Source organism: Artemia franciscana, chromosome 4 (genome assembly GCF_032884065.1).
Source record: "Artemia franciscana chromosome 4, ASM3288406v1, whole genome shotgun sequence".
In the NCBI taxonomy this organism is placed as follows: domain Eukaryota; kingdom Metazoa; phylum Arthropoda; class Branchiopoda; order Anostraca; family Artemiidae; genus Artemia; species Artemia franciscana.
This window is the reverse complement of record NC_088866.1, coordinates 17,230,035-17,242,794: the sequence shown is the minus strand read 5'-3', so window position 1 is coordinate 17,242,794 and position 12,760 is coordinate 17,230,035. Positions and strand designations below refer to the sequence as shown.

The following is a 12,760-nucleotide window of genomic DNA, read 5'->3' as shown; positions in this document are numbered from 1 at the left end:
CTCCAAAAAATAAAAATATCAGCCCCTCAATGCCTTGCTCCGTAATGACATCTTGGGATAACATGTTTCCCCTGATCCGTTCCTAGGCTTGGTAGTACCCGGGGAAAAATTAATTACAACACCCCCCTCCTGACTCATTATAAGAAAAAAAACGAGTAAAAGTGAAAATTTTGATCAAAGTGGGCAACCCTCCAGCCATACCTCTTCTCCCAGCCATGTCACCTGGGGCAGCTACCCCGGTTTTCCCCCCTTCCTTGAACAGATCTATTTTTTCAAAATAATCAAGGATGATTTTTACGTTCATACTAAAAATAGGGCTAAAATTAATAGGATGAGCCGTTTCACCTCCAATATATATTCATATAAATTTATTATATAATTTAGGACCCTTAATGCCTTGATACGGTCTTGAAAAGTCGGATCAAACCATTTAATCCAAGGAGAATTAGTTGTGTACTCATCATTAACCTTTACAAACCAATTTAAAAAATCCTATAAAAAAAGAAAAAAATTGTTTGCCTTGCGTTTAAAATTACTAAGTAAAAAGTAAAGAAATGATTCAAAACGTTTTTTATATTTCAATATAAAATTAAGCATTACGTTAAAACTTACAAATATCAGTATCACAATATAAACAATTGATATCACGAATACACTAAAAATTATATAGATCACCATAATTAATAAATTACAGCACTTTTTCCTGATACTTTAGAAATTCATCGATAAATAACGCAGTTAGAATTCTGATGTCGATTAATGTGATTAATCGATTAATTAATTTTAATGTGATTCTCTAGCTCAAAATAGTGCCTTGTAAAAATGTTTTTTAGCTGTTCAGTCAACAACAATGCTATTTAGCTTACTAATGACAAAAACCCAAAAGATGCATTCCAAGTGATGCGTTCTGTTTAAGCATTCTAAATATATTGCATGTAATGTTTTAAATAATTTAAAATCTAGGCTTTACAGTAAAAAATTCATCTTAACTTTTGTATCTTAACTATAATCAGCATAAAAACACCATTCAAGTAATTTGTAAACACACTGCATGAACTTTTTAATAAAGTATCAAACTAAAATTAAAAAAGAAACTCAGATTAAAATTCAAATAAACCCAATTTTAAAGATAATTTAAATATTAATTTTTCTTTCGTAACTATAACCAGCATAACACAAATTTTTACATCACAACTAGAAACAGAATACCTAAGAAAATAACTATCAAAATCCAGATAAAGTAATATAACTGCTACCCACAGGCCGCCATTCCACTTGCGTTATTAGGATCACCAAGTTTTTGGGGTTTCAGCCGGCAGGTGGTTCATTGAGAACTTTTAACTTGGGGCGTTTGAAGATTAGATGGCAAAATTGGTTCTGGAGAAATTGAAAAATTTTTCAAACATCCTAATGAATACATTTTACAGTAGGCCGTAGACAGGATTTTTCTACGAGGGAGGGGGAGTATAAACAAACTTTAAAAACACATCTAAAATTTGTTTATATGAATTTTGTTACCTTTGTGATGAGATGGAAAAACATTCCGGGGGGGGGGGTCAGTATCCTAACCCCCCCCCCCCGCCCTGCCTAGGTAAGACCTTAAATGTACAAATTAAACTTTTAGTATTTTTTAAGTCAAAAAATCATTTTTTCAAGTCAAAACCATACTTTGATGTTCATATCCTAAGCTACCCTATAGTTAGTGTTACCCTGTAAGTTACAATTCTCAGATCTGGATTTAAAATCCAAAGGACTACTGTCCAAACTCTGTGAATAAAACGCAGAACTGATGAAATAGTTGTGATGGTGTAGCCAGGATTTAATTTTCGTAAATAGGGGGGGGGGAGTGTAAACATTTAAGTCTTTTAACCATTGCATGACCAATTTTAGCTGAAAGTATTAATTAACATTTAGTCATGATTAAATAATATTATGCACAGTACAATATATTGTCATTTAGAAGGGTACTAGTGTGATATATCAATTTTTGAACAGATAAATATCAGCCTCTTGATTTTACCTAATATTTCTTCTTTTTTTGGTATAACCGCGGTAGAAAAGGGACTCGACAAAACTACTGCAACTTATAGCAGTTCGTCAATAGCATGTGTACAGGGCCAATATCACTTTAAATTACACAGCATTTTTCACGTTTCAGAGAGAAGGGGGGGGGGTCGAGCACCAGTCCCTTCTGAATGCACACCTACAAATTTCATCACTTTTTAGCTTAATTGAATACAATCCTCTCATATAAAGCAGCTTTCTAATTTAAAAACTGTATATTTTAAAGGTGATAACTTGAGTTCCCGGGGATCTTGCAGACAACTTTAAGAAAGGACAATCATCCAGGTTTGTAAATATGCTAATAAAGTGGTAAAGAAAGGAAGTGAACATAATTTTCCTTTTTTAGGGGGGGGGGGGGTGGAGAGTTGCTTTTTATTTTTGTTATTTTTGTTGTATGGCCTTGGCTTTGTGGCATACTGTGTTGTATTGCCTTGGTCGGATTATAATAGATCAATCTATCTATTTATCATCTGTAAATGTGGATCGCACCAAATGCCAATATAATTTGTTTTGTTTGTTTTGAATATTGTTTGAAATACATGCATGCAAATATAATATTAAAGCACACCAAAAAAATGCATTTAATAACAAAAATGGATATATATTTTATACGTAAATTAGAGGAATATAATTAAAATGAAGATGCAATAAATAACAAACTTAAAAATATGAATGCATTTTTAAAACAGTGTAACTTCTAGTTTTTAAACTCAGTTGTCTATTAGATAACCGTGGGTTTAAGACAAGTTCAAAGGACGTAGGCAGTGAAGCTTACACGCAATCACAGGCTCTTTAAGGAAGATCTAAGTTATATAGCACCCTTCTGACCGGGCAAGTATCCCTACGTAAAATTTATTCAAACGGGTCAATTAAAAAATAGAAAGTTTAAAACATTTTGTGAAATATCACAGAAAAAAAACACGAAAACTTTTCAGAATTCGGAGGTGGAGAGCAAGAATTGAACCCCCTCCCCCGTTTAGTTGTATATTTGCGAAGCTGTACTACCAATCTCAATAGAAGCAGAAATTTTGGTTTTCAGTAGAAGTGTATTTCTAAAGAGATTCAAAATGCACCAAGTCAGCTTTTAGTTTTTTTTTTACTTTTGACTTTGAGCTAGCACAATGCCATAACCGAATAGGATGGAGGCTGCAATTTGAGTCCCGTTGAATTTATGAAAATTACATCGCAATGATTGCTAAACGGCTAAACAACCCTAAAAAAGATTATAGTTTGAGCCATTCACCCTCGGGTTCAAAATATAGATAAGGGGGTAGCTGTGGATGGATTGCACTGATGGTAGTTTATATTACAGCAAAGTTTGATTTTTGTGATTGCATTGCAATATTTTACGACATGTTATTAATATTTAAAAGTTTAAAAAGATGAAAAAATAACAAAAAATCATAAACAAAGATAGTAACTGATTTAAAAAAAAGAGTGATCAAAGCATTTAGATGAAGCAACAAAAAAAGTTTATAAATTCGTTATAAAAACATGAGTAAATCGCTAATATTGGGCGTGAAGTTAAAACATGCAAATAAAACCTTACTAAATTTTAGAATGATCAGGTATAAAAAGATAAAAACATACTGAGCGGATGGATAATACACTTGTACACCATCCAAAAGCAAAAATATATACGATTAATACATAAACTTTTGTTCTTTCTTTACTATTTTGAACATATTTTTGAATTCCAACAGCTGCTGAAAAAGGGTCCCAGCGATGGCTTTTTCTAGCTTTAGTAGTTTCAACTAATTTTAATAAGAACATCGTTCTTTGAAAATTCATAAATACATATTCTAGATTGTAGAAAATTATTCAAAACTATACAAGTAAGTAATAGAACTAAGTTATCAGATATCAGTGTGAAAGAAAATATTAAAATTTAAGACTAGAATTTTCAAGAGAAGATTTTTTTATTGTTCCTAAGGTTCCTTAAACCAAATTATTTGACTGTTTTCCTTACGCATGCTGAACGAAAAAAATATAATTGGATAAAAAGAATTAAAGTTCCCTGTGTTCAATTTTATAACTGTTTCCTTTGAAGAGGTATTCAAGGATAAGAGATCTAGGAATATTTTAAGACAATTCCTCTTTTAATTCACATAGGGACATCACAAGGAGTTCTCTCAGGAATTAAGAAAGGCTGCATGCTATCACCGTTTCTATTTCTCATAGTCATTGATTATACGTTAGACATACAACCATAAAGTATCAGCACGAACTGCAACTACTGCAAGTACTGCTCTACTGACTACTGCAAACAACATCTTGTATGATTATTTGATGAAATCCAGACGAAGGCAATAACGCCGAGGGTTCAAAATTAAAACCAACAAAACTAAGTACATGGCGACCTCAAACCGCCACTTAAAATCAAGTGCGGGAAAAACATGCTGGAACAAGTAGTCAAACTTTATTGGAAAGCATAATTGAAAACTTTTACTCATTGCAGAAAAAAGTAACGTCCCATACAGGACTGAAGACTCTTGTCGATGACCTATGTGCTTCTAAGAGGCACAGAAACATCTAAACTCTGAGGTCTAGGGTAAGAGATGTTACAAAGTCTTTTTTGCCTGACAAAAGATACCACCAGATTATTTTATTCTTGTATCATCATACATCTGATTTCATCCTTTAGATCCTTGATCAGTTCAGCAGCTTTCACTAACTAAAAATTCAAGCTGAGATATTAAACCTATTATATATTCGAGTAGTGGCCAAACATGTCTAATGTAAGGATCTACAAATGAATTAAGTTCAAATATCTGGCAGCCGAATGGTAAAAAATATGATTTTTTTTTTACTTTAAAAAGGAGCTCACTTTAAAAGGCTCAACTTTAAAAAGGAGCTCAAAGAGCTCATTGCATATTGCAATATTCTTCACAAGTAAGGATACTAGCTTAACGTGTTTGGGCAGTCAAATGTTAGCTCCTTAATCTACGGTTTTTTTTTCTTCTTCTTCCTTTCGTACTAACGGTGATGAAGAAAAGAACTATCATTGCTATCGCTACCGGGGTTTAAAACTCTTCTATGTTTTTTATTATTTGCATATATTGTGTATATTGTTTGTGTAAAAGAAAGTTATAATGATAGAGGAATTTTTTATTCTGTTATTTTTATTAAATAAAGGATGATTAGTTTCGTTGAATGAATATCATTTTTCATTATTCTTCTTTTTGAGAATAAAGGGATTTTTCTTTTTGTACGTGGGAGACATGACCAGCCACCATTTGGAAAAGACTTGAAATGGTAAAAAGGCGACCATAAAAAGAACTTCCTGTGGCGGGAGGACGCTATTGATCGCGGGAGAAGCAAGTTCTTTTAATATGGATTAATTTTTTTAGCATTTGGTGGTTCGAAGTGCGTCCGTTATGGCAACTATTTAATCATTTTTATTTTGTTTTCAAGGAGTCTAGGTGCCGTCTATGGTTTAGAGTAATTTTTTTGTTAAATTCGTCGTCACTGAGAGGATTGGAGGTAGATTTAAAAAAAAAATTTGACACCTCCATGTTTTTGCGTAACTTGGTTTTTCATTCTTTTTGATTTCAAATTTAACGTGAACAGCTCGGGAAAATATTCCAATTAAAATGTGTCATCATTAACAAGGATGCTACTTGACGAATCCAATTTAGGGCAATAAATCTTAAACTTGATAATTTCACAGAATTTAGCAGAAAGAGAATTAAGAAACTTGATATACATAGGGAAATAATAACTTTAAACTAACCAATGCAACAACATCTAGATTTTAATATCTTCTATAATAGCGCCCCATGTTGTTTCCGTATAGAAGTATAAATTACTTTTTTCTAAAAGAAAATACCTTCAAAATCTGTTATAAACTAACACTACCACTGGTCGCTTTATGCACATTGATCATTATGTCATGATCAATTAACATCAATCAATTGACTTGATGGACATCAATTATGCTCAGATCGTTCAAATTAGAAAATAAACGTTTAGAGGGTACATTCGTTGCAAAAAACAATACTTCATACATCTTAAGAAATGAATTTGTACTGGTGCCAAGTTTAGTCAAAAGATAATGCATTGAAATATTTGGATTAAACTTAAATGCTAACTCAACCGTAAAGAACTAAATTTGTTAAATCAATACTTCAACAATCTAACCTTGGTTTAAAACTAATTGTGAATGAAAGTACTAACCTTGTGGAAACCCCCAAACAATTTCACAAGAAATTCAACAGGAACAGCTAAAAATTTCCACATAAGTAATCCTGCAAAACTTCCACAACACTATAGCCTAAATTTTAGTGACATCTAGTAAAAACTAGTAGAGGGATTCACCAGTCTAGGTGTTTTCCAGTAACGATCCCGATCTTAAACTCATTGTATCAATTGTAGAGACTGGCATTCAACCAACTATCTGGATTAATGGCTGCATTAAAGACTCAGCAAAAAAACATAAAAGTTACGAAAAAGTTACTTTCTACAGACTACACACAGACTACTACAGAGTAGGTAACTCTTCTTACAAACTCAGCAAAAAAACATAAAAGTTACGAAAAAGTAACGAAATAGTGTTTTTTCGTTACAGCTGACAGTGTGTTTTACATGACACAACAGACAAGCAACTTAGAATTCTTTTCTTATTTTTATTTTTTAGTAAGTTTTAGTAAAGATAGTTAATGAACATCTTCAGTGAAGTATCTTCGGATCATTATCATCATTACTTTTATGTTGAAACATATTAAAAGTATTATTAGACTAAATTATACTGAAAGAGTAATAAATGTAATCGAAACTCTCCAAGATTACACCCTTACAAACATTATGAGCCAGCAGTTTCTACACAACCGTTCACGATGGATGTCACTTCAAATAACTCCTATAGTTAAATTAAAGTTACTACGGTTTGCAACCTGGAATACGGCCAATAAAAGTCGGTTTCAGCAGTAATTTAGATTAGATTTGGACTATCCCAATCGTACTTCAGATTATCTTTTTCTGGACCAAGATTTACTGTTTTAGATCTTCGAATCATACATATTCACTGGAAAACACCTTAGGCTGGTGCTAAAATTGGACTAAAATACCACTAATTAAGAATAACAGGTATTTTATTCCATGGAACAAACCATCTTCATTTTGTATCAGCATTGTTAAAAAAAAATTATACAGTGAAAATTATAGCCTTTTTTGACAAAGTTAGCAATATCCTTCTTGCGACAGGGTGTATTTACACGTTTTCTTTAGTACTAGTAACAGGTTTTTTTTTGTAATTTAAACTGAAAACCGTATTTTGGATCCACATGTAGGGGGCGAGAAGTAGGATTGTCATCTCAGCTCTATTAGTAATTATAAATCAAAACAAACCGAGTATTCACTGGGAAGGAGTTTTGTTGACAAGATTTTTCACTTTGCTAAAAAATTTACTTATACTCTTTGAACGGGTAGGTGTCACCGGGGATTCTAAACTGTCATGAAATACGTCGTCAAAAACTATTGAGTCAACCGTATCTGAGGCACTACTTCGACATTCAGCCAAATCCTTCCGGCTTCTTCGAGCTGAACGTTTACTTGGACTTTCTAATGGCGTTGAAGGTCTTGCAACAATAGTCTCTTCACTAAGAGTTCTACACTTTGAATGCTGATTTTCGTCGGAATTAAACGACCCGCGTTTCCCTAAGGGAATACGACTTGTTACAAGTTCACGCACAATTGAACTGTCTGTTGTATCTGTATCAGATAGTAAATCAGGTGTTGCTTCACGTGATGCATCGCTTACTCCCTCTCTTGTTGATGTGAAATCACTGAAACCTGAGTCAATAGTTTCTGCAATAGGACTGAGTAGGTCGTCAGTGCTCCGAGTGCACTGAACTTCTTGCCCTACCTCAGCTTTATCTTGCCCTGCCTCGGTTTTATCTATCGGATCTAAACTACGACTTCGCTTTGGTATAGGTAAATTAGTAGGCCGTCTAGTTGCCGGTGATGGTGATTGATTCATTCTTCGGCGGCTGTTCATTGGGGATGGAACAGGACTGCCTTTACCTAATATACGGTATGGGCTTGAAAAGCGAGGTCGAACCGAGGCAGGGTCTGCTAGTCATTCTCTCACCTGACCATTGGCTGAAATGAGAAAAAAGTTCACATAAAAATAAATACTAGAAATAAAATGAGGAATAACCCAAAAAGAATAAAAGAACCTTTGTATTGAAACCTTTGAACCTTTGCTATTTCTTGTATTGTACTTTTTAAAACAGTAAAAAACTTTAGCATAAAGAGCGGGGCGTTGATGAGGAAGCATCTCCTTTCATATACGAAGTAATTTCTGTTCGTTTTAAGTTTCAATGTCGCTCCTTACTCCGTTAAAAAAACTTGTTTTTTTTATTTAATTTCTGAACGTTTTTGCATCAATGCATGTTTTGATTTTGGCTCTCCGCAGATGGATAATTAAAACGAAATTTGCATATATTTTTTTTTTGGCTAAATGGCTTTCTCATAGTTTTGATTGAATGGTTTTGATAAAAAAAAGGAGCGGGGAAGGAGGCCTAGTTACGCTCCGATTTTTGGTTACTTAAAAAGGCAACTAGAGCTTTTAATTTTTTTACGAATGTGTTTATTAGTAAAAGATATACGTAACTTACAAATTAGCTTACGTAGCGAGCTTTTGTATTATCATGTTTCTATTACGTATACGAAGAGGTTCACCCCCTCGTCAGAACCTCGCTCTTTACACTAAAGCTTAAATTTTGTTCCAATTTCTTAAGAATGACCCCCTAAATCACAAAAGCCGTAGAATAAATAGTTGAAATTACTAAAAATACTTTAGCTTTAAAAAGAGCGAGGTACTGGGAGGATGTGAGCCTATCATATGCGTATTAATTTCTGTTCGTTTTAAATTTTAATGCTTCTCCTTACTTTCAGTAGAAAAAATTTTTCATATTTATTTTTTCATTGTATTTGTTTAAATAATGCTAGATAATCCTGCACTCCCTTCATGAAAATTTTCTTCCCCCATGACATTTTCCTCTAAGGAAAGTTCCCCCAACATATCCCTCTCTTCTCAACTCCTCCCCCCAACCTACAAATCCCCCTGAAAAAGTCTGTACACTTCCAAATAACCATTACTATATGTAAGCACTGGTCATAGTTTGTAATTAAATAAAAAAAAATAGTTTTTTTAACTGAAAGTAAGGAGCGACATTAAAACTTAAAACGAACAGAAATTACTCCGTATATGAAATGGGTTGTCCCCTCCGCAGTCCCTCGCTCTTTACGCTAAATTTTGACTCTTTGCCACAATTCTACTTTTTAAAACAACTAAAAACTTTAGCGTAAAGAGCGTGGGACTGCGGAGGGGACAACCCATTTCATATACGGAGTAATTTCTGTTCGTTTTAAGTTTTAATGTCGCTCCTTACTTTCAGTTAAAAAAAACTAGTTTTTTTTATTTAATTTCTGAACGTTTTTGAATTAATGCATGTTTGATTTTGGCTCTCCGCACATAAATTATCGAAATGAAAATTGTATATTAATTTTCTTTTGGATAAATGGCTTTCTCTTAGTTTTGATCAGACGATTTTGAAAAATAAGGGGCGGGGAAGGAGGCCTAGCTGCCTTCCAATTATTCGGTTACTTAAAAAGGCTACTAGAAAATTTAATATTCAACGAACGTTTTTATTAGTAAAAAATATACGTAACTTAAGAATTAACTTACGTAACAAACTTTTATATTCTTATATTTTTATTATGTGTACGAGGGGGTTTGTACCCTCGTTAATACCTCGCTCTTTACACTGAATCGTAAGTTTTGTTCCAATTCTTTAAGAATGACCCCTGAATCAAATAGGCCGTAGAATAAATAGTTGAAATCACTAAAAATATTTTAGCATAAAGAGCAAGGTATTTATCTCCTCCTAAATACCTCGCTCTTTATGCTAAAGTATTTTTAGAACCCTTCATATGCGTAATAATCTCTGTTTGTTTTAAATTTCAATGCTATTCCTTACATTCATTTGAAAAAACGATTCCATGTTTATTTTTTCATTGTTTTTTTTTTTTATAGTAATGCTAGAAAATCCTGCGCCCTTTTCATTGAATTTTTTTCCCCCATGGCATATTTCTCCAAGGAAAGATCCTCCCACATAGCCTCCTCCCTCAACCCTACCCACAAAACCAAAAAAATCCCCCTGAAAACGTCTGTACACTTCCCAATAACCATTATTATTTGTAAACACTGGTTGAAGTTTGTAACTTGCAACCCCTCCCCCAGGGACTGTGGGGGAGTAATTCATCCCCAAAAACATAGTTATTAAGATTTTCGACTATACCCAACAAAATGGCTATCTCAAAATATTGATCCGTTGACTTTGGGAAAAAAATGAGCGTGGGAGGGGGCCTAGATGCCCTCCAATTTTTTCGGTCACCTAAAAAGGGCACTAGAACTTTTCATTTCCGTTAGAATGAGCCCTCTTGCGACATTCTAGGACCACTTGGTCGATACGATGACCCCTGGGAAAAAACAAAAAAAAAAAAAAAAAAAAAACAAACAAATAAACACGCATCCGTGATTTGTCTTCTGGCAAAAAATGTAAAATTCCGCATTTTTGTAGATAGGAGTTTGAAACTTCTACAGTAGGGTTCTCTGATACGCTGAATCTGATGGTGTCATTTTCGTTAAGATCCTACGACTTTTAGGGGGTGTTTCCCCCTATTTTCCTAAATAAGGCAAATTTTCTCAGGCTCGTAACTTTTGATGGCTAAGACTAAACTTGATGAAACTTATATATTTAAAATCAGCATTAAAATGCGATTCTTTTGATGTAGCTATTTATATCAAAATTCAATTTGTTAGAGTTTTGGTTACTATTGAGCCGGATCGCTCCTTACTACAGTTCGTTACCACGAACTGTTTGACTTGTGGCCCCTCCCAAGGGGACTGTGGGGAGTAAGTCGTCCATAAAGACATAGTTATAAGGTTTTTTGGCTATGCTGAATAAAATGGCTATCTCAGAATTTTGATCTGGTGACTTTGGGAAAATAATTAGCGTGGGAGGGGGCCTAGGTGCCCTCCAATTTTTTGGTTACTTAAAAAGGGCACTAGAACTTTTCATTTCCGTTAGAATGAGCCCTCTTGCAAGATTCTAGGACCACTCAGTCGATACGATTACCCCTGGGAAAAAAACAAAAAAACAAATAAACACGCATCCGTGATCTGTCTTCTGGCAAAAAATGCGAAATTCCACATTTTTGTAGATAGGAGCTTGAAACTTCTAAAATGGGGTTCTCTGATACACTGAATCTGATGGTGTGATTTTCGTTAAGATCGTATGACTTTTAGGGGGTGTTTTCCCCTATTTTCTAAAATGAGCCAAATTTACTCGGGCTCGTAACTTTTGATGTGTATAACTGATCTTGATGAAACGTATATATTTAAAATCAGCATTAAAATTCAATTCTTTTGATGTAACTATTGGTATCAAAATTCCATTTTTTAGAGTTTCGGTTACTACTGAGCCGTGTCGCTCCTTACTACAGTTCGTTACCACGAACTGTTTGATGATAGTCAATTATCCATCTTAGAGGGAAAGTGAGTTGAATGAATTAATCTAAAAATAAGACAAAGCAATAAAAATTACTAAAATCTGTGTACATTACGAGTACATATTTTTGGTAAAGGTTTAGAATTGGGCCTCTTCAGAAGGAGACATACCAGATCAAAAAGGGGAGCATTTTTAAATTATTAACTTTATGCTTATTTCCTTAGTTTGGTTCGTGTTTTTAACATTTCATCCCCAGCCCCCCTCTAAGCGAAAAATGACGGAGTTCTTACTTTAATATATGCAGCAAATATCAATGAATCATATTTCCTCGTTTTTCCCATTTTTATCTGTTCCTGAATAAGTTTTCATCAATTATTACGTTATTTTTTCCTAAACAGCCTAAGGCTATATGAAACCATTAGAGGGGGATTGGGAATGCATTGTCAAAAAAGGCAAAATAAACCATGAAAATTAGCAAAACGCTAGCAATCTAAAAATATGTCGCTTTATTCTAACATGTCTAGTTCTAAAGAGGTCCAGTTCTGGACCTTTACCCACATACTGTAATTAATTAGTGAATATTTCAGTTAATGGAAAAGAAAATAAAGACAGCTAAGAGAATAATGAAACAAATACAACAAATAAATATTTACATCCTAACAAATAGAGTCGATCAGAGAGATACCAAAAGCTTATTTTGGTTTCTATACTTGCAATGAAGTTTCTTGTGTATATTCAAATAAAGCTTGTCACAGTGTCCCCAGCTGTTATTAACAATTGTTAGCAAGGACGTGTAAAAAAAATTTCGTTCGGGGGGTTACTTCCGGGGGTGGGGGGTACAAAAAAATTGAAAACGCATAAAAAGTATATTTATATGCATTTTTGTTACGTTCTTACGTTTCAGAAAAAAAAATTGGGAAAGGAAGGATCAAACCCAGTAATCTCCCCCTTCCCTGGATACGATCGTGGTTATCCGTGACAGATTTATATCAGCTCGCATAAACGTAACTGTTAACTAAAAAGGATTTATCACTAATAATTAAAATAGAACTTAAAAATAGAAATTTAAAAATAGAACCATTAACTGTAAATAATGCTTAAAAACAAATATTCCAAACTTTAAAACAAGTATAAAGTGCAAAATAAAACTGTAAAGCAGGAGAATCGCCCACAGCCCATGC

General features: G+C 33.6%; 1 protein-coding gene across 1 annotated transcript in view; it reads right to left on the bottom strand.

Annotated features, from left to right (window-relative positions):
- Positions 1-555: 555 nt before the first annotated feature.
- Positions 556-12,760, bottom strand: part of LOC136026061 (NAD(+) hydrolase sarm1-like) — a gene marked incomplete in the record, with an annotated part of 166,228 nt that continues 154,023 nt past the window's right edge. Inside the window, 1 exon segment of the mRNA XM_065702247.1 lies at positions 556-8,163. Coding sequence (XP_065558319.1) covers positions 8,141-8,163 — 23 coding nt within the window.